The sequence below is a fragment of the Triturus cristatus genome, chromosome 9 (genome assembly GCF_964204655.1).
Source record: "Triturus cristatus chromosome 9, aTriCri1.1, whole genome shotgun sequence".
Classification (NCBI taxonomy): domain Eukaryota; kingdom Metazoa; phylum Chordata; class Amphibia; order Caudata; family Salamandridae; genus Triturus; species Triturus cristatus.
In genome coordinates this window covers 854702589-854724615 of record NC_140592.1, presented here as the reverse complement: position 1 = coordinate 854724615, position 22027 = coordinate 854702589, and the positions used below count along the sequence as shown (strand labels likewise).

At 43.8% G+C, this 22027-nt stretch overlaps 1 protein-coding gene across 3 annotated transcripts in view; it reads left to right on the top strand.

The window, feature by feature from the left end:
• Positions 1–22027, top strand: part of TRAF3 (TNF receptor associated factor 3) — a 722485-nt gene that overhangs the window by 565604 nt on the left and 134854 nt on the right. For all 3 annotated transcript variants that reach the window (XM_085626329.1, XM_085626331.1, XM_085626330.1), the window contains one exon: positions 13416–13583. In XM_085626329.1, the coding sequence (XP_085482455.1) occupies positions 13416–13583 (168 nt within the window). The remainder of the gene's footprint in view (positions 1–13415; positions 13584–22027) is intronic.

The window sequence follows — 22027 nt, the reverse complement described above, 5'->3', positions numbered from 1 at the left end:
GGCAGGGTTGCCGTTGTCAAGGGATGGCTTTTTTAACAACGGGATGATTTTGGCTTGTTTCCATTCCTGTGGAACAACAGCCTCAGTGAGGGACAAATTGACAAGTGAGTTTACCTCCGAATTGACTGTCTCGGCAATGGAGGCCAAAAGCCTGGCCGGGCACGAATCTGACGGGGACCCTGACTTTAAAGATTGCAATAATTTCAGGGACTCGGAGAGGTCCACAGGAGAAAAGGTAGAAAATAACACAGTCTGAGTAGGACCTCCAACTGGAGGCCCACTATTACAGGCAAACGTCGCCTGAATGGACAGAATCTTAGCAGCAAAAAAGTCAGATAGCTTTCCGCACCAAGACGCAGAAACAGGGCGTTTAGTGGCCATAGCTTCAGGGGCAATGAAACTCTGAACGATTGAAAAGATTTCTTTAGAGTTGTTACTGGCGGACTCAATCCGCTTAGTATAGTAAAGGCTTTTCGCCTGACGAATGGCCTGATAGTAAGTCTTCTGGGCATCTCTCAGCGCCTTCTTAGCTGTTGGGCAGAAGGCGGTACGCCAAGTGCGTTCAAGCTTTTTGCAGTGCCGTTTAAGCAATTTCAAATTAGGAGAAAACCAAGGTTGCGAGGGAGAATCTCTATGGCGACGACGGCAAGACAGGGGAGAAAGACTGCCCACAGCTCGTCCAATCCAACCCAAGAAACATGCAAGGGCCCCTTTCAGGTCAGTCGGAAGAGTAACCCTAGAGTTATCTAGACAGAGCCGAAAAGCTATAGGATCAATTTTAGCAGACGGGGGACAGGAATTGACCTGTTGGTCGGCTGCCCCTTCACTCACAGACCATGCGAAACAAGAGAGGAAATGATCAGACCAAGAGACTGGAAGCGGGTTTCCAATAGAGATAGGGAAATTTGAGCAGATAGGGTCCAGGATGTGACCGCCACAATGGGTAGGAGAGCTGACCCATTGGGTAAACTGAGCTAGATCAACCGCTTCTAGGAAGGCTTGAGTGTCACTCAAATCCCGTTGGTCAAGGTGAATATTAAAGTCTCCCAAAAAAAGGTATTGCGAGAAGCGCAATGCGCGGGAAACAAGCACCTCTCCAAGACCACTGAGAAAAGGACCAGCGTAGCCAGGTGGCCTATAGACTAAGGTACCGGCCAGCGTAGAATGGGCCGAAAAAACAATAGTGAAGTCAAGGAGTTCACTCTGGTCTAGCGAGATATTATTACCCAAAGTCACCTCCCAGACATTTCTGTAGATAATGGCCACACCACCCCCCCTGCCACACAAGCGGTCAGCTCGGCAGATCGAATAGCCTGCTGGGATCGCCATCTGAACAATATGATTGGAAGAATCATTCATCCAGGTCTCCGTGATAAACAGAAGATCGAAGTGTTGGTCCAGGATAAGATCAAAAATATCCTGGTAATGTTTTACCAACGACGACTGTTAATCAGGCCAGCTTTAATAATTGGACGAGCTTTAGATCTCACCGCCCCACTGAGGCGAGGTTGTAACCCTCTAGGAGCATGGCTCAGATGGAATTTACAGATGGTACACGATAGAGGATAGCTACAACTCACATCCCAATTCAAGTTGGAATTGCAAGAGTGCCAGTAGATCATGGCGGCTGTATATCAGCGGGCCCCCCAAAAGACGAGGGACACGGGCAGCATAACTGGTGCTGGACGCGATCGGGACGCGGACGGGCGCAGACGGGCTTGCCTTAGGCGCGCCCGCGGCGCGCCCGCTGCGCGCATCAAATAGTCGTCCCGTGTGCGCGCGACTAGAGTGCCCCAGACCCAAGATGGCGGCTCTCAGCGGCACAGCGAGGGACCAGGAAGTGGTTAAACACGCAAATACACAAGATTAAAAACGTAAGTTAAAACCAGTATGATGAAAGGAGTGGTGATTAAAATGATTTTCAATTTTTAAAGTGCAAGTATGAGGACATTTTCGAACTCAATTGTGCAAAATAGGCTATTCCGTGTGCAAAATAAGCGAAGCAAATCAGCAAAGATACGCCTGACTAGCGTAAGGCGTGGTGTCAGCTAAGCCTCAGAGCCTCATTGAGAAATAGTCAAAACACCATCAACAAACATAAATAAATGAATATAGCTTCTGGACTACCAATACTACAGATATCCATGTGTGTATACTGTTGCGATAATACCACTCCAGCCTATCTGATGCAGCACAGTATGCCAAATATCAAACATTTGCCCCATAGTAATGCCATATTGAAAATCCATATTCAAAATATGTACAAATATTGATGACAACAATAAACTCCCTGTGGAAGAACATAGATAAGGGAAAAAAAGAAAAGCTATCTTATCTCTTCTGCATCGAATGTCGATACCTATGAAATAGGAAACACAGGTACTTAAAACAGTCAGGCCCCAGGGGACAAAGATAGGAAGAAAGATATCTTCGCTCTCCTGCCATGCTGAAATATCAGACCCCATCTCTATTCAAAAATAAGAAAATACAAAAACACTGTAATCTTGAAAAATATATTTAGATGACATAAACAAAGTTACAAAGTTGTACATCTCATCTACAAAGGCAGAAAGAAAATCTGATTGAAAACTTCACATTGGCTCATAAGGAATGCAAAAAAATACATGACCATCATATATGTGTTCCCATCAGTTACCCAAATATACGTACAATTCTTTGTCTGTATTCAGTCCATTCAGGACTTTGGTATCTAGCTACAGAATATATCTCAATTCAAGCTGTCTAAGAGCATGTATCCTATTATCACCCCTTACTGTCACCGGTACTCTGTTAATGGCGTAAAACCTAAGGAGGTCACTGTCCCCTTTGTGGTGTGTAGCGAAGTGGCGTTCCATTGGTTATCGTCTATCAACATGTCCGATGGCCCTGATGTGTTCTAATATCTTTTTTTTTTTTTTTAACAACTTTATTGGGATTTTCAAGTGGGTATATCATAGTACACATTACATTGAGCATTTTAGTTATACAGAGAGCTCAGGATACAATTCAGGCATTGTGCACCATCTGTGCCAATTGTGGCGTTGTCTACGAAGCTTATCAAGAATGTCGTAATACCACTAAGGAGGCCACAGTTTATCGCAGTGTTGAGCATTACCTTCCTAGCCTCCGACCTATTGTGCCCAAGGGGAGCGTTGTCCGCTCAACTGACCCATTACCCCACCTCCCACCCGGAACCCACCCTCCATACCCAACTATGCCACAAGGAAAACAATCCTAGTCTGGGGGGGACTCAGAGCATATCCGGGGGGGGGGGGGGAGGAGGAAGGGCGAGCCAGCCCAGAGGCCAATCCCCACCCCAGCCCCCAGTAGGGGAAGGGAAGAGGCCTGTCCACGCAGCCTGAAAGGGGGGAACCAAATGGGCAGGCAACTAATATCCTTTTCTTTGACAGGACGTGTTGTACTGTCTACGTAGTTTTTGTTACAAGGACAGATCAACCCATAAATACTGAAGTCTGAGTGGCAGCCTAAGAGGCGATTAATCTGTCTGTCTGCTCCCACTAAAAGAGACAACAATTGATTGACATTGTGGCTGTTCTTGCAAGCTTTGGATTTATCACATTTCAGAAATCTGCTTGTTTTCACAATGGGTCTGGTCTCAACCCTAGCTACCTCATTCATACTCAGCCTGTGTTTCAGAGAAACCCCTCTTCTATAAGTTATTTCAGGGTAGTCCTCTAATAGGCTGTCCAGGTTGTTCTCCGTAGACAGAACCTCCCAGTGTTTTTGAAGATAATCCTTAGTTCCTTGGTTTTCTGGTTATAGGTTGTGATAAATCTAATATCTGACTGGCTTGTACCAACTTAAGGACCAGCAGATTCTCTTAGCTATATCTGTGCCTAGTACTGATTGTTGGTAACCCCTTATTATAAATCTTGTTGTCATTATCATGCACGCTTCCTGGAATGTCTCTACAGTATTGCAATTCCTACATGCTCATAAGAAAAAACAGTTTTGGCCTCAGGCGTGGTCCCCCTAGGACCCCACAACCAGTCCTAAGGGGTCAGGGTATCCCTACCTTGCTCCCGGGTCTTTTTTGTGTCCATTTTTTCGGATTCAGGACTGAATCCCGAGTCCGAAGATGGCTGCCATCACTTCCTAGTTGATGTTGTGTCAACCAATCGGATCGACAATTTTCCACGGCCTGATATATACATATTTTTAAACCTTAATTTCTCAAAAACTACAGAATAGATTCACACCAAAACACAAGCACTCTTTCTGGACCAAGATTTAGTTTTTTGGGCTGTAGCTGTGTCTAAAGTTCCTATTAAAATATGCATTGGGAAATTGCGTTTTGGGACCCCCCTCTTTTTCTTTTCCTCTGCTTCACTTGATGGATCACCCAGAAACTTTCCATGTGCAAACTAGTCAAAATGGAGCACTTTTTTGGAAAGTTTTGTGGAGACTCTTCAAACGGTATCAGAGTTACTAGCAACACAAAAAGGTATTTTCTATGGAAACACTATCCTAACTAGAACTACCCAGTGGCGACCACCGCTGGGATATAAATATATAACATCTCTGCTCCGCTGCTCTGCCAAATGGTTTCCGCACTCTTGCACGGGTGCATCGGTCCCACGAGGGCAGTTTCACTTACGTATCTTGCTCCTACTCCCCAAAAGGAAAGACCAGCACTCTCGTTGGGTTTAAATACTAGATCTCGATTTAATCGCATATTGAAATCCACAAACGCATTTCAACGTAAGCCTTCGTCAGTGTCAGTGGGCGGCATTCTGACGGCTGCATTTATGTCATTTACAACTCATTAACAGCACAAGCGGACTACTGAATGCCCAAGTTATTTCAAGTGCCATTTTGTAACGTCAAATTTTTCATTACATCATTGCTCGACAGTAATGTTGAGATGATAAATTATACGTTCCTTAAGAATGCTGTATAGCAGAACGAATTGATAGTAAATATGTCAAGCAATGATGTAATGAGGAATTGCACGTTCCAAAATGTAGCTTGAAATAACTTGGGCATTCGGTAGTCCGCTTGTGCTGTCAATAAGTTGGAATTGACATAAATGCGTTTGTTGATTTCAATGTGCAATTAAATCCAGATATAGGATTTAAACCCAATGAGAGTGCTGGTCTTTCCTTTTGAGGAGTAGGAGCGATGTAGTCCTGGGAGCGCAGGAGGAGATCCGTCTCACAAAGAGGACAGAGTCATCTGGGCAGCTTCAGCAACTTTCAAATCGATCTATGGCAATGAAAGGACTCTGACCCACCGCACCCGCTCTTGGTACCTGTGCTGCTGCAGATTGCAGTTTGTGACTCCATGAAGGAATCAGGTTCACTGCATCCGTGTTTTCCAGGCCTGACAAGGAGCGGACTTGTGTGGTTGAGGCGTCTTGGGGACCCAGGAGAGGTTTTTGTTTCACCAGCAAAAGACTGTAACAGTTCTGAACAGCATTCCTGGGTATCAAAAAACAAGTGTGCACTACCTGTCAGTTTTCAAAAGAACGCAATTAAGTTGTCAGTTTTCAAAAGAACACAATTAAGTCATCAGATATAACGCTCCCGCTATACCATGTGCTCAAGCCAAGAGAAAAAGAATAATTATTTAATCAAAACACTTTATTTTGATTTTAATATTGTCATCATAAAATATATACAACAAAGTTGCATTGACTCTTGAAGATGAAAATGAAAATGAAAATTCCCATGGACTACCTTACATACTATTCATTCATATATACTCACACTCACATGACCCATTCTCACTGTGAAAGTACATTTAACATTCATCAAACGTAATGCCCAAACTTGATATCAATTCCCTATACAGAAATAACATAGCAACAACTTTAAAGTATATCAATATATGTCCTTTCGTCAATCGATTAGATTTCAGGTTCAGGATCCACCATTGGTGTATCCTGACATCAAATGTGACAAAAAGGCTGGAATCGATGGGTAAAAAAAATGTAAGTGATCAAATTAATATGGATATATGATACTTGATTTAAACAATGAAATGCATAGGGAACAAGGGCTTATTATTTCCCAGAGACACGCCGACGCGTGTTTCGGTGTTGCCACCCCCAAAATCGGGGTGTCACCTTCTTCAGGGCGTAGCTGAGAAATAGGAGCAGGAGTCCATGGGAGTCTGGCAGACTATAGAAGATCGAACCACGTAACTGAATCTACTGGGAGAGTGGAAGCTGTATAAAGCGTTCAATGGAAGGATCTGTATGGAAATGGTTATATACGGGGTAATAGGAAACAACAATATTCAGAATAAACATTAATGAATTGGGATTCAGACTTCATCCACCAGATGGCGTCGTCAGTCTGGAAATAAGCAAGGAACGGCCTTTCCCGATAAGTGATCGACGTTAGGCAAAGATGTTAAAAAAAGGAGTTGACCCAGCTGGCGTCTCGTGTTACGCGATGGTCTGTATTACTTGGTCTTTCAGGAAATAGAGGGACGATCCGATACAGTCTATATGGTCGATTCAAATGTTCCGCAAGATCGGGATAATGGATATCAATGCATCAATCGGCAGCAAGCGGTGATACGCGAACGCGCGCAGTGGACTAGTCCCCTGCGGGCCACTCCTCAAGACCAAGTATTACAGACCATCGCGTAACACGAGACGCCAGCTGGGTCAACTCCTTTTTTCAACATCTTTGCCTAACGTGGATCACTTATCTATATATATTATATTATATATTATCCTTTTAAAACATTTTAGAGATTGACTGAGAAACATGTATAACTTTATTTATTTGTATTGTACTTGTATTGACAGCTTATAAGAACTCGTGATATTGCAGCTTGTAGTCTTTTTTCTATGCTATCTGTTGTTTACAACACATATGCCAATCATTTTGCTTGTTAGAATGCACAATATAAACCAATAGGGAGATACTATAACGTGTCATGTGATCAAGGCCCATGGTCGGGCTGAAACGTGTCAGGGCGGCATTCTGCACGTTTAAATAAAGGAATTTGCACCAAACTGTGGTCCGTATCCGTTGTCCATGAGGAGGCAGTAGCGGAGTTCTTGGAATATATATATATATATGTGTGTATGTATATATACTGAATTACTCCGAAGAAAGTTAGAATTTTCCTCAGAAGGCACGCTTTTTGTAATTTGGTGTAATTTTATTCAGCCATTTTCGACAAATTCGCTTTTAAAGAGGTGCTCGGTTTGCGCTTGAAGTGGTAAATAAGTTATTTTTACTTGAATGGTTGGGCCCATGTGAGGCCCATGGTGAAATAATTCAAAACGCTACACCTATTGGCAATTTTCATTTTACCTTAATGGGATTACCTTCTTAAAGTCGACACATGGCCCCAATTTTAAGTCAAAAGGTTGACAGTTATGCATTTGCCACAGAAGACGCCTTCTGCCAGGCCCTATGGACAGTCCTTCGTAGTTTGATAAAATACAATACACGAATACCTCAGGTGGGTGCAATTGCATACAACCATAGAGCCTTTCTTCTAACTCCATCGTGAGATAAACTACCTCTAACTGGGAAACTTCATTCTAAATTTTCCATCAATCTCCATCTCCTCAAAAACGTCAGCAAATTCTGGAAATAAACTGCCACACCTTATAAGCATTCTCACAACAATTTGCATATAGTATTGTATTACAACTATGAAATGTGGGCACATGCCCATATATCCAATGGTGGGCAATCTACTGACAACAGAAGCTTTGGCCTTCCTCAACAGATGTTTTTTTTTTGCAACAGGTTTCAGCTTTAAGCCACAATCTACTTTGAAACATACCTCTGCAACCCACATTGGGTGCTTAGCTTTTTCCTTGTTTAACATGGGGTAATACTTGCAACCCAAACTATAGTGATGTGTAAACAGTGCACCACCTAACTCTTAACATGAACAAACACACTGGCCTCCAGGGCTTACACAGTTTCAATGCTATTGACACATGTACAGTCAGCAACTCTATGATGTATATGACTGTGGTGACTATCTAGCCCACACGACCTCGACTTTGACTATTTTCACTGGCTATACCTGCGATATGTTGCTCGACACCAAAGCGAGTTATAAATATTTGTCTTTTAGTGGGTCTAGAAGTAGCTCCTCACCCCGCCCTCGTACCACTATTTCATTTATTTCATGTACTGTTATTGTAACTAGTATTATTGCTCTCATTGTCTGCTTTGTTTACTTCCTTCACCCTGTTAATGTGTAAAGTGCTCTGACACCCTTCTAGGTCATGTTCGTGCTATATAAAACTCTAAATAAATAAATGAAAATCAGTGATGTCATCAATGATGTCATCTGAGATTAAATCAGTTATCTTATTTAATATGTCATGAGTGATGTAATATAGGAGGTCATGAGCAATGCATCGCGGGGACACAAGTTATAGTTAGATCTGTAAATTATAACTGGTGAGTTTGTGTTTTTTTTCCCAAATATTGCTTTCACATCAGTTTAATAGCTAACTATAACATCACTTTGACCCCTGTTTTTTTATATAAACGTAAGCAAAGATCTTATTGTCAATCTTTACTATACCATCACTTTAAACTTTACACACACACACACACCTGTTTTGCAATATCTGAATGCATCAAGTGTCATTTTGTTATGCTATAATATGTGCTACAAGGAAATACATTTAGCATCGGAGATCTTGCAGTGACCCCATAATGTTTTACTGGCAACACAAGAATCCGGCTTCTGATTCTACCAAAGATTTTTATGGTGAGCAGGTTTGTAAAACCTGGATTCAGTAAACATTTTATGTTTGGAAAGTCATAGTGCAATAGATTGATAATAGGTGGGTAACCGACCTCAAATAAGATTTTTTTCTTAGGACGTGTTATTTTATTTTAGAAATAATACTTTTGTATTTACCACGTTTCTTCAAGGTTAAATTTCTCAGATACCTTATTTTTCTATTATTATTACATATTATTATGTCCTTAATCATTTTTACATTTTTTTGCTATGCCATCTGGGCATAAGAAACATCAGAGTTGTGTCTATTGATTTGAAAAGTTGATGGGTTCCAAAGTGTCTTCAAGGCCATTAATAGGACTGTTTGGATGAAAAATTAAACCTGCGTAATATAACGCCATTATGTGATAATAATATGAATGTGTAAATCCCTTTGCAAGTGCACATTCAGGTTTTGTAAATACTATACCTGAATTTGCACGCACAAAACAGAGTTGATGTAAGAGCAGCTTAGACTGGTAGCAGCTCATATATTTTTTAGCAGCAAACTGCATTATTCAGACTATCAATGGGCATCTATATGAGTTTTATGAAGCGGGACCTAATTTTACTGCAAATATTAGTAGGATCCCAACTTCTTAATTACACCAATATATAGGCACTTTTTGCCCACAATGGTTAGGGTCAAACGTATTTAGCAACTGTAACTTCCCTGCATTAAAGTAACACAAATATTCTACCTTGAGAGAGTAACTGGTAAGGAAGCATGAACTCTGTGGTACATAATATCATCTTCTCGCTTCTGTGTTGGTCCTTTTGCGAAACACAACATAGTGGCACCATCTTCTAAATGTCTGCCTCAGTCCTGAACTATGTGAATCTCTGAGAACATCAGTGTGTATTAGTCTCGGTGCTCAGCCAATCCCTGATGAATTGCAAAACTCGAGAACTGCAAAACATCAAGCAGGATTCACCACTGCTAGGCAATCTAGCAAACAAAAGGGCCTTACGATGACTTTAATGAAGATGTACCATGACATGCATCAAGTGTGTTTGCTTTCACACTGCAGACCACACAGTATCAGCTGGTTTGAATTCCTCTGGCACCTCTTCAGTGGCACTCGAACCTAACATTTTTGTATATTCTTTACAGTGGCATTTTGTGTAAGTTGTTCTCATTTCAGTTTTGTAATGTCCTTTGATTGACTTATGACTCTTATTTGTATTTAGGTTTGGATGTGTCTGTTACCAGTTATCGCTTGTTAATTAGAATAAATCTAAGTATCCTTGTTGATTGCTGTTTGTATAAGGTATTTTATTACCTTAATGTTAATGTGCTTTCTGTAAGCTGACGGGCTCTTTCTATAAGTATTCACATTGCATTACATTGTCTTAGATCGTCATGAAGAATACTAAATTGTCTTGACCTGTTTTCCGATCTGTGGGATGATCAATTTATGTATTGGGACCTGTAGAGCTTTCAATGCTTCCTTATTATCTAGCAAAACAGAAGAAAGTGCCTCTCCTTTTATTTAGGAATTCCTTCTTGCATACGGGATATAATGTTGAACTAATATGCTTCCTAGTCTAAAGGCATGTCCCATTCTTTCTCTTTGAAATTTGTCAAGTTTATAAATCTATTCCATATTTGCTCTCCTATGCAAACCCTATTTTATCAAACACTTTCACCAGTGATCTCTGAGTGATCATTACAAAACATGGAACCAGGATGCATGATTTCAACTGGTATGCTGCCATACAGACATAGAAGTCACTCAACATTAGTTTGTGTGTAATACTGAAGAACTGTTTGAGATGCACCATCAAGAAATTATTTTTAAAATTGACTAATGTAGCTCAAATATGTTCTGTTCAAAACAAGGACCCAACTTTAATGAGTGGTATATTTACCTAAATAATAATTTGCCAATATTTGCGTAAATGATTCCTTAAAGTTAAAAATCCTTTGACACTTCAAATGGTTCCAGCCCAAAGAAGTAATTTCCTTTTCAAATTGTCCATTAGAAGAAGAAAGGGAAGGTGATGTTGCTATTTATACATTGAATGGTTTCTTTTAAAACTCCACTATAAAGACGGGGCTTAAACTACAGAAGTAGTGAATGAGGTGAGCTTCTGCCACTTTCCATTGAATTCCCTGGTCACCCTCTAAATTGTAGGTACATTTTTAGAGGTTTTAATTTTAAGCCTCTTTTTGGTACAATTGCATTGTGTCGAAGAAATCTGGTCACATACCTACACAAAGTCTGAAAAAGTTTCTTGTCAAAGGATAAACAATCTGCAGTTCACTGAAATGGACGACTAGAGGACCCGGAAGCTCCCAGGGAGCGTGCACCCTAAAAGACAAATATGCACAGGATACATTTATACTTTTTCAAGCACAAGGCTCCAATGAAGAGCTCATGTCCAAACTGAAAGGAAGGAGGCTTTGCATGTGCAGAGACAAAACGTGGGATGGGACACATTTGACTTTCGAAATTATATAAAAATGTAAACTTTCAGTGCTCAGCAAACTTCTTGGGAATTTCTCACCTACAATACCAGACATGAGTGTGAAGCTTTACATGTCGGAGGCTGTGCAGCTCAGTATCATGTGGAACATTAACACGAAATTGGCAATGGCTACCGTACTTATGATAAGGCAAAATAAAAATAAAAACAAGGCGGCGTAAGAGGATGAAATCTTTACCAATAGGATTGGCCATCGGTGCTTTGATACCCCCCAAACATTTCCAGATTGACTTTGAACTGATTTTTTTATGTCCTTCTCTTGGATCATCACTATTTGCTGCCAGTTGACTGTCAGGAACATAACATAGTCCATTTTGTCTACCTGTAGGCTGTGGCGGTTGTAGTCTACCCCCAGCGGCTGCCTTGCTGTCACCTGGTGGGTTGGGCTTGCTTCTCAAACTGGCCTTCTTCCACTGCAGGTGTTCTCATCAGCACGTTGGACTGGTAGCCCAGCTTTGTGTCGATCTTTTAACATACAGCTTACTGTGTGGTCTCTTGTGGTGCAAAGACTTCATTCCTCCTCCCTTGCTGACCTTTACTTTACCTGTATGGAACCTCTTCTTAATTTTTTCATATCAAGTAATGATTGGCGAGTACTGCTCCATCACACAGACGCTTTGGGCGTGCCAGTAGGCCTCAGCTTTTTGCCACTTCTCAGATTTCAGTCTCTGTGAGCTTAGTGGGTTTAATACAGTAATAACGACTGTTGGAGCAAGCTCTGTAGTGCGTAGCAGCCCCTAAAATATCTACACAAATGCCTAGTCTTGTTTTCCGTCATATTAAGTAGAATAAACAATCAAGTGCTAGGAGAATCAATTCACAGGCTTAGTCACTGCACTGTGTTGCATAATTGTGTGTGACATCTTCGAGGTATAAGGCTCAGGTGATATGGGCGGAATGACTACCATCATTTTTTTTTGCATCTGAATAATGCAGGATGAGAATATATACATGTAGGATTTTGATTCATGTCTTCTCAAAACAAATGCAGAAATGCAGATATTTAAATGAGCCACACATTTGAGTAAATTGTTCAGGGGGTGAGGTAACCTGCATTAGATAGGCTCCTATGTAGACTGCCGCATGACCCTAGTCTATAGGTGTGTAGCTACAAATGGGGCAGCTGGTGCAGTGGCACCAGGGCCCAAAGGCCATAGGCTCCCACTGAACTCTGTTTATTATTGCTTTTGACTAGCTATCAAGCAGGAAGGGGGCCCATTTGCCTTGCTTTCAGCTAAGCCTATGACACGCATGCTATGCCGTTGCGGTCCATAGCTTGAGTCCGAGGCAGGCAAGGTTGACCAGCCTCTAATTCGAGGTTATAGATACAAATAATTTGACAAAAAGGCAGGATTACATGTTCTATACCCACCCTCTATCTTCACACAGCTAGCCTTTCTCTGTTTACACCTGTTTTATGAATCTTTGTAACCGTCCTGATTCTTCACAAATGCTTATTTCTTGACAGTAAACCCCTTTCTTTCCCTGACAGTTCTGTCTGGGTTAACCTTTCACCCCATACTATTTTTCCTCAAAACCACAGAAAAACTCTCACCAGCAACACTGTTTCGCCTACTCCTGTGCACTCATCCCTTTCCTGCAGCACTTCTCTACAAACCATGCTATTACTAGTGGCCTTCCTCAGGCGAGCTTAGATGCTTGTTATCCATTTACTCAATTTAATTCTCTCTACGGTCATATAAAGAAAATGATGCTGCTGTCTAACCAAATAGCATTTTTAGAAATCTATAAGCTCTGTAGTGGAACAAAAAATATATATTAGACATTGAATTTAACATTTCTTGCTCAATATTCAATGTATCCAATGTACTGATCCACTGTGCCTTTCTTGTTTTTTTTTTTACATCCTCAGCATATCATGTAGGGGTGCCATTCCACTCGTCTGTTGTAATCTAAAGCCTTAGTTTCACAGTGAGGTAGGGAGACTCGCACATCAATTTCCTACTCAAAATATGGATTTATGAATCTTCTCTTGGAATTCAGTTTTTAATGATTGTCTTCACTTTGTTGGGCTTCTTTTTCCGGGGATTTCTTATTTTTTTTCTATCTTTGTGACACCCTGCCAGTTTACTGTGGCCCTATTGATTTAATGATGGCAAGTCACCAAAAGGTGAAATAAAAGCATAGGATATATTTTTTAACTCTTTGTATTGTTCATCTTTCAGGTCCATCTAAAAAGTGACTGCCAGTTTGAAGAGCTCTCATGTCCTCGCGCAGACTGCAAAGAAAAGGTGCTCAGGAAAGACTTGTCGGACCACATTGAGAAGACCTGCAAATATCGTGAGACGACGTGTAAATACTGCAAGTGTCAAGTTCCAATTATTGAGTTACAGGTAGAGTTCAATCACTTAATTTTACTGGTTTCAGAGGAGTTTTGATTAAATTATACAATTCAATTTTGGATGGACTTCGACCTACTTAAAACCTCTAAAGGTTGTAGGATGTGTGAAGTGTGGTTGAGAAGGGCATGTGTGACTGGAGAACCTGAGCATCTCAAGGCAGATATTTTACTATCAAAGTAACTGCCCCATTTTCATTGATTTAGAGAGCAATCCGAGGGAAGGTTTGGGAACAAATACTTATTTTATTTCTCCTCTCGAGGATTAGTCGTTAATGGCGTTGGGTGTCTTTCAGGGAATTTCAGGGTGTTTGAACTTCCATTTTATAACTATTTTAATGGCAGTGTTTTCTGTCTTGCTCTAGGTAATAGAAAGAGCTTTAAGTTTCTTATGACAACGACTTTGTGTTAATTCAATAATTTCAAAAGACTTTAATTTTGATAACTACATATTTCTGTCGGATGTGTCGCGCTTTGTGTTTTTTCTGCACCTGTGTGAGTTTCTAGTTCACTGTAAATATGCAGGTTTTGAACGAATAAGTGCTTAATAGAACAAAACAGCAGCTGCGCGACGCATTGTGTCTCAATTTTGTTTCTAATTGTACATCTTGTGAAACCATTACTAAGAGCACATTTGCTTACACCTTTGCAGAATGAGCAGTCGCATCTATGGATAGAAAAATTTAGTGATGACTTTAAAGACCTCCATAGCATGTCATCTGTACCTGCTGCAATGCCATTGACTCCAGTGACAGTGCCATTTAGACCCATGAGTAAGTGCCAAGACTGGCACAAATAGCATTAGCAACCGTTGTAGCACCAACAAGAGGAGAGCACAGAGGGCGCTTGTCTCTCTTTTATCTATGCACTTAGCTTTTAGTCTTCAGTAACTGCACAAGCAAAACAGTGAGCAGTGGTTATTATGTGCAGAACAGGCACAACAATATGCGTGATAATCCCTGTTTTGTTTACTGGGGTGTAAATAGGGTTCAGAACCACACCCCATGCCCACCGCATATGTTGTTTGTGCCAGGTTTTTTTTGCCACATACAGTGAGTTCCAAGGCTGTCTAGTTTTGGTTCCACCTCTTGTCTTTTTCAACCACCAACATACAATCCCTGCCCATTTATATTATATTCACACGCCGATCTCCTTAACTTCGCGCTGCCCAACTTCCTTACCCCCACCCTGAGTTCTTTGTTTTAGAGGCATCCACTCTGATAGTATGACATACCCCTTCCAAATCCCCGGTCCAGACTGAGCAGCATACTTGCGCTCAAATGCCACTTTCTGTTCTGGGTCAGACTCTAACTTGGTTTAACATGTTTCGATCCCCACCTGCTCAAACTAAGCACTGCATCTTTAGCTCATACTTGCGCACCAAAATTTCACTTCTGTTTACTTTTGTAACTCAGGCACATTTTCCTTTCCTGTATGTTGCGAATCATGTACTAGGAGTACATTTGGAAGTAGTTTGTTCACCTTTTGTGAATTAAACACTTTAACTATCTGTGAAAACCATTGTCGCCATTTTAATTAAAATAATATATATCTGTAGGTACAACTATTAACCAGTAGCAGTTGGTGACATACAAAAATGGTGAGACACACAGTCAAGCGCACACGCACACGCACACACACATGCACACACACATGCACCCCCCCCCCACAAACACACTCAATATACATATATTGCGAGTCAGGAAGGCACCTTTTTTAACAAGTACAAAATTTAAGTTTCACTTACCGTAGCCTGCAGCACGTCCTCATGTTCTCCAGTCCATAGCTCCAACTCCTTCGAGCGAGGTGATGACCTAAAGCAAACTACCTTATCCAATCCAGACGCTGCTCTCATGCTGTTAAGCAGCATGAGTGAAGCATCTGGATTGGCTAGAGGAGGCTGTCTCAGCGCTCCTGAAGGCACTGGAGGTTTGTGACTGCTCTCCAACCTAGCTGTCTAAGACAGCTGGGTTGGAGAGTCTGAATTGCGCATGTCGGGCTGGCCGTAGCAACTTAGTCGGCCAAATCAACATACGCTCTTTAAACTGAAGGGACCACTCCTCATGGCTGCCAGTCAGCAGCAATGAAGCACTGGCCCCGCCCTGCCCTCACGCTCTGTTCAGCAGAAAGCTGGAAAAATAAAATGGTAATAAAATCATTTGATTACTATTTTATTTTTCCAGCTTTCTGTGTAGCAGTGTGGGGAAGGGGCACTCCTCCGCTCATATGAAGGAACCACCACTGCTATTAACAAGACATACACTCTCTTTCATTCTGTTTTGCAGAGGCTGCCTCAAACAATACCATTCTCTCCAGTCACAACTTTGTGCAATCAATTTCTTTTTTATTCTTTTTTATATTTCCTTTTATTAAACATTCATCGACAAAATATGCAGTACAGAGGAAACAAATTAAACCTTCTGGGTAGCAGAAATATTGTCAGATACCATTGCATAATAGTACATTGGGAAAACATTTTATGGGGTAGGGGCCTCGTCCAGATCAATACTATGCGGTGGGTTGCAAATATTCCTTCGGTAGGCATTCCAGGGGCTCCATACCCGCGACCACTTTCTAGGGCAGCCTCGTGCCACATATACTGTCTTTTCTCTATACATACACCAATCTAGGCCTGCTTCCCATGCTTCTACTCTAGGTGGCTGCGGGGCTCGCCACAGTTGCGCAATATTCCTTTTTGCTAGCATTAACCCCAGTGTGACCCATTGCTTTGCATAGTTGTTGAGGTCTGTAGGTTCCCACACGTTGAGAAGGCATCTCCGGACGGAGGACAGATGTGAGTACTTCGCTAAGAATGTCGTGTATTTTACGCCAATATGTTTGTATCCGATCGCATTCCCATAGTATGGGCATGAATGTGCCCACTTGGCCGCATAGTTGTCTACAGTCTCCACTCTCAGCTCTAGCCATGCACACCAAACAGGGTCCCGTGATACATACTCTGTTGAGAATTTTGAGTTGTACTAACCGGAGTCTAGCCGAGATCGCCACCACCCTCGGGGAGGACACTGCCTCCTGCCACTCCTCATCAAGTTCAATGCCATCCCCCACCCATTTTTCCCAGAGTGGTTGGAGAGGGACAGCCATATTATTGATTAATTTCTTGTAAGTTAAAGATATAGTTTTTTCGGGCAGGTGACCATCCAGCAGTCGATCCTCAAGTGAAGAGGAGTCCGGGGGGAGGAACCTGTTGATATATGTGATCGTAGGGCATGGCGAATCTGTGTGTATCTAAAGCATTCCGAGTCAGCTAGGTCATGTTGTTGTTGCAAGGAGGTGAACGTTATCACTTCGCCTCTCACCCAGACATCCTTGATCCGTGAAATCCCAATGAGGTCCCATTTATCGTACCCTTTTGTCCTCCAAAAGTTGCCCAACTTCTCCGAGTCCCATAGAGTGGTGGCCAGCATGAGTGTTTGGTCCCATACCAGTGATTTGTTTGCGTTATGCCACACCTGGACCAAGTGTTTGGTCGGCCCGGTTAGGGAGCTATGTTTGGGTTTCGAGTATAGTTCCCTCCTGGTAGGAGCCACCTGTCCATGGCATATCCCGGATCATCCGGGCGGCCATAAGTGCCGTGATTAATAGCTGCAAGGTGAGCTGCCCAGTAGTATTTTTTGATGTCAGGGAGACTAATTCCCCCGTCGTACCAGTTCAGCATAAGTTTGGTTAAAGCTATCCGGAGATTCCCATCCCACAATAAGTCCTGTTGCAGGCCCTCGATTTCTTTAAAGTATGATGTTTCAATGAGTTCTGCAATGTGTTTAGGAAGCTCGGCAGGGACACCATTTTAAAGAGGGCTGCTCTTCCCAGAAGTGAGAGCAGGAGTGTTTTCCTGCTGGCAATATCGCGTTTCAACCTTTGTAGTGGTGGAAGAAGGTTACGATTGAAACGGAGTGTCTGATCCAGGGAAACCAAGATACCCAGGTAGGTAAAGTCCACTGTGCTAATTTGGATGGGGCAGTCCCGTGGCGGGACAGGTGGGTCGCCTTTGAGGACGTATAGGAGGGACTTATTCCAGTTGATGGAAAACCCAGAGTATCTCCCAAATATCGCCAAGATGTCCAGAACTGCAATGAGTGATGCTTTCGGGGATGCTAAATACAGCAGTATATCGTCTGCGTATAGAGAAATACGGTCCTCCCATTCAGGGGACCAACGCAGACCGCGTATCACTGGGTCTTTGCGGATCCATGCCGCGAGCGGCTCCAGTGCAAGGGCGAAGAGGAGAGGGGAGAGAGGGCCCCTCGACTCAGGCCGAACACGTCAGATTTCCTATTGTTAACAACAACTTTTGCCAGGGGTTCCGAATATAGGAGCCGCACTCATTGAGTGAAGCGCGGGCCAAATCCCAGTTTTGCAAGGATTGTGAAGAGATAAGACCTTTCGATAGTATCGAATGCCAAAGTCACATCTAACGATTCGAGTATTTTTCTGCGTCCTGAATCGTGGCTGCCCTTCCCAATACCCCATGGACTCTGCGCAAGTTCAAGGCAGTGTTTCTGTGCGGCATAGACCCTGACTGATCGGGATGGACCAAGCCGTCGATCACCTTGACGAGGCGATTTGCGAGAAGCTTGGTGAGATTTTTGGGTTCTGCATTGAGTATGGAAATTGGCCTATAAGAGGAAAAGTCCGTCTTCGGTTTGCCCTCCTTATAAATAGTGACTAATTTGGCCATTCTTTGATCCATTGGCAGGATACCCAAGTCCCTACTTTCTTCAAACATGGCCCGCAGATATGGGGCTATTTTGTCGGGTTTAAGTTTATATAGCTCAAGGGGGATGCCATTAGGGCCAAGGGCTTTTCCTGAGTGCAATGACCTAATGGCTTGCGCTATTTCGTGGTTCGTCAATTCCCCTTCCAGGAAGTGACGGTCTCCCTCTGATAGGGTAGGGAGCGCTGTATCTTGTAGCAGAGACTGGGAGTCCTCTTCAGGGAATGGCGTTGTGCTGCGGTATACAGTGCTGTAGTGAGTTGCAAATTGGTTTACAATGTCTTGCGGGTCAGTCAGGGATTTGCCGTCAGTACCTACAAACTCCGGCACCAACCTACCAGCCCATTCCTTCTTGTCGAGCCACGCAATTAGTTTTCCTGCTTTGTCTCCCAGGTCGTATAGTCTACCCAACTTTTCCCTCCCCAGATTTTTAGCCTTGTCCATGGCTAAAGCTTTGTAATCGTCTCGTTTGAGTTGCAGTGCGTGGAGTTTCTCATGTGTTACCTCAGCTTCTAGCTCTTCCTCCACTTGGAGGATGTTATTCTCAGCTTCTATAATTTCTTTCTGTCTTTCTTTTTTCATCCCAGCGATTTGCGATAGTGCTTGGCCACGGATGACTGATTTAAATGCCTCCCACAGGGTCTGGGGGGAGTCTACCGACCCCTCGTTTTCCCGGAAATAATTATCTATGGACTCAAGTAATGCCTTACGGACCCCAGGATCTCGTCGATACCATGGATTGATAGGAGCAATTTTCCCCACCCACACCTGGCTGAGGACTATCTGCGCCCATACCGGGGAATGGTTGGAGATTCCTCTTGCCAAGTGTTTGATATCTTGGATATTAGCCACCTGGGAAGCCGGGACTAGAATATAATCTATGCGGGAGAGACTATGGTGGGCCCCGGAGTGAAAGGTGTGTTGGATTCTGTCTGGGTTGTATGTTCTCCACCCATCCACCATCCCCAGCGCTTCCATAAAGTCAGGCAACCATCAGTAAGAAGGCCCAATCTCATGAGGAGGGTGGCGGTCCAGAGTGCCCGAGGCTACTGACTTAAAATCGCCCCAACTACTTGGAGACCTTCTGGGATCAAGAGGAGGAGCGAGCCCAAATCCTTGAATTTTGTGCTATAGAGGCCAGGCGGCACATACACAGATATGAGCTTCAGTGTGGTCCCTTCCCATAAACCAGTGACTCCAATATATCTGCCCCGATCGTCTGTCCATGTGGACTCTACTGAAAATGGAAAGGAGTTTCTCGCCATTATGCCAACCCCCCTCGAACTGTTCGTGAAGCCGGCATGTGCCATTAGTTTGTAGCCCCACCTATTTAGAGCCTTACAGGAGTTACACACCAGGTGTGTTTCTTGGAGAAGGACGATGTTGGGGGCTTGCCGTTTGATATACTGGAGGATGACGCTGTGCTTGACCTTGTCCCTGAGCCCTTTGACATTCCAACTCAGGATTTTAACACTTTTGTCCCAATGTGTACCCATTTGACCCTGCATAACTTCTTGTTTCCTCTGTATATATGTCAGATTGTCTTGTTTATTCAACAATTGCAACATTCAAAAACTGTGAACCCCACAACCCCCCTCCCTTCCCCCCCTGCAGACTAGGTGTGGAATCTACCCCAACCTCCCACCCCCTGCCCCCCTGCCAGTGTATCTACAACTACCCACTCCCCAACAAGGCAGAGTGCCTGTCGCCCCACCCATCATAAAAGAGGGAACATGGGTGCAGCCTTACCCCACCACCCTACATAGGAATGGAATCATATTATAAGCATTATTAAGGGACACTAACAGCCAGCCCCGGCTGCAGCTGCAATAGGAAAGCTGCCAGTTAAGGAAAGTTTAACACCTTACTTTAGTAGTGGCGAATTACACACCCGGCGGAGTCCACCGGAGATGATCTAATAATAACATATGGGCCTTGATACCGGCCTAAAAAATACCTCTTGCAATGCCCCAGTCCTTACAGGCTCACAGAGGTCCGTTATTCAGTCATTCGTCGTAGCATCCAGTTCTTTCCGATCTGAGCTGCCCGCTGCTCTGTGTTGCTGTCCATTCTGTAAGAGCGTGGAACTCCGTTGAAATCTCTGTGTGGCTTCTCCACTCGCCGCCAACCCTCCAAGAAGTCCCATGCCTCTTCGTAGGAGGACTTCTATACGGAACTTTGCTGGAAAGAGCATCGCATACTTGATCTCCTTCTCCCTCAGCCCCCGTTTTACTGCCACGAAGCTGCGGCGTTGTGCTTGAACCTTAGTAGTGAAATCCTGAAAAAAGTCTAATTTGAGCGGCGGGTTGGAGCGTGATGCCTGGAGGATAATGTCTCGATCGCGGAAGTTGAAGACTCGCGCTATAATCGGCCTCGGGTGGGCCCCAGGTCTGGGCCTTCCTCCGGGCTTTCGATGCGCGCGTTCAATAGAGAAGTACTTCAAGAGTCTGGCAGGTTGCAACTGCTTCAGTATCAGGTTTTCAACAAACAGATCAGTCGCTGGTCCCACCGCCCGCTCCGGAATGCCCAAAATACGTACGTTGTTTCTACGGGCCCTACCTTCATAATCATCGAGTAGCACCTCCAGCTTGCTCTGTTGGTCCTGCAGTTGGCCCACTTACAGCTTAAGCTGGGCAGTGTCTTTACCCAGCCCGGCCATGGCTTCCTCCACCTCCTTCACCCTGGAGTCCATTTTCCTGAGGTCAGCCCTGAGGAGGGATACTTCAATGTTCACTGAGTCTATGCGAGGCGGCATCCTTGGTGTCTTTCGCTTTGGACCAAGCAAATTTGGCAAGTTTATTCTGTGCCGGCGTTTTGGACCCCTTCCCGCTTGCCATCGCGGCGATGGAGCGCCACCAATATGATCAATAGTTTCACGGGTGGTCCCAGTACTCGCCGCCGCCAGCACTGGGAAGAAGGGTCCCCTGCCGGCCTGTCGGGTTTCCTAGGTCTCCAACCTCGTGACGCCGGAGCGTCGAGGTGCAGAGTGAAACAGGTAGAACCGCTGCCGTCTACTACTCTGCCTCCCACACCACCGATATTCATGGGGAGTGGCCCCGAGTTATCCTATTATTGATGGCCAGGGCAAGGTGTATTTAGGCACCCCTGAGAGCAGGGGTAGAGGTGTGCGCCCTCTGACTGGATGTCATTGCCGTCCTCAGCACCCCAAATCGCGGCCGCCTGGGCCCCCAGGGTCCAAAATGTCCGGTCCCACTCTCCCCCTGGACCAGCTTTTGACTCTCCTTCCTTCTCGTTGTAGGGTCTGAGGATGTGCTGTCGAGGGTGTCTGTCTGCCTCGCTGAAGGACAAGATTGCCGCTTCTGTGGGCTATCTTCCGCCCAAAACAGTATTGGCTCCACAGGAACCGCCAGGAAAAGCGGGCTAGGGTGTGCAGGCCACCGCGCAGTCGCTGTGGGGTTGGCTTCCCAGACGTCACCCACGGGGAGACAGTGAAGGGTCTGGGCCCTCAAGGCCTGAGAAGGGGCCTCGAGTGCAATCAATTTCTTAAACATTCAAAACATAAAGCACATCTGGATACCCCATGTTCGAGAACTTTCCACTAAGAACTCAAATTGTCACAATAAACACAAGTGGATTGGACTGTTGACTTTATCAATGCTCATTCATGTAGTTAATTAGTTTGTAGCTTTATAAAATGCTATATATATCTCCTTCCTGTCACTTCAGAGCACTGTGGTATTGTA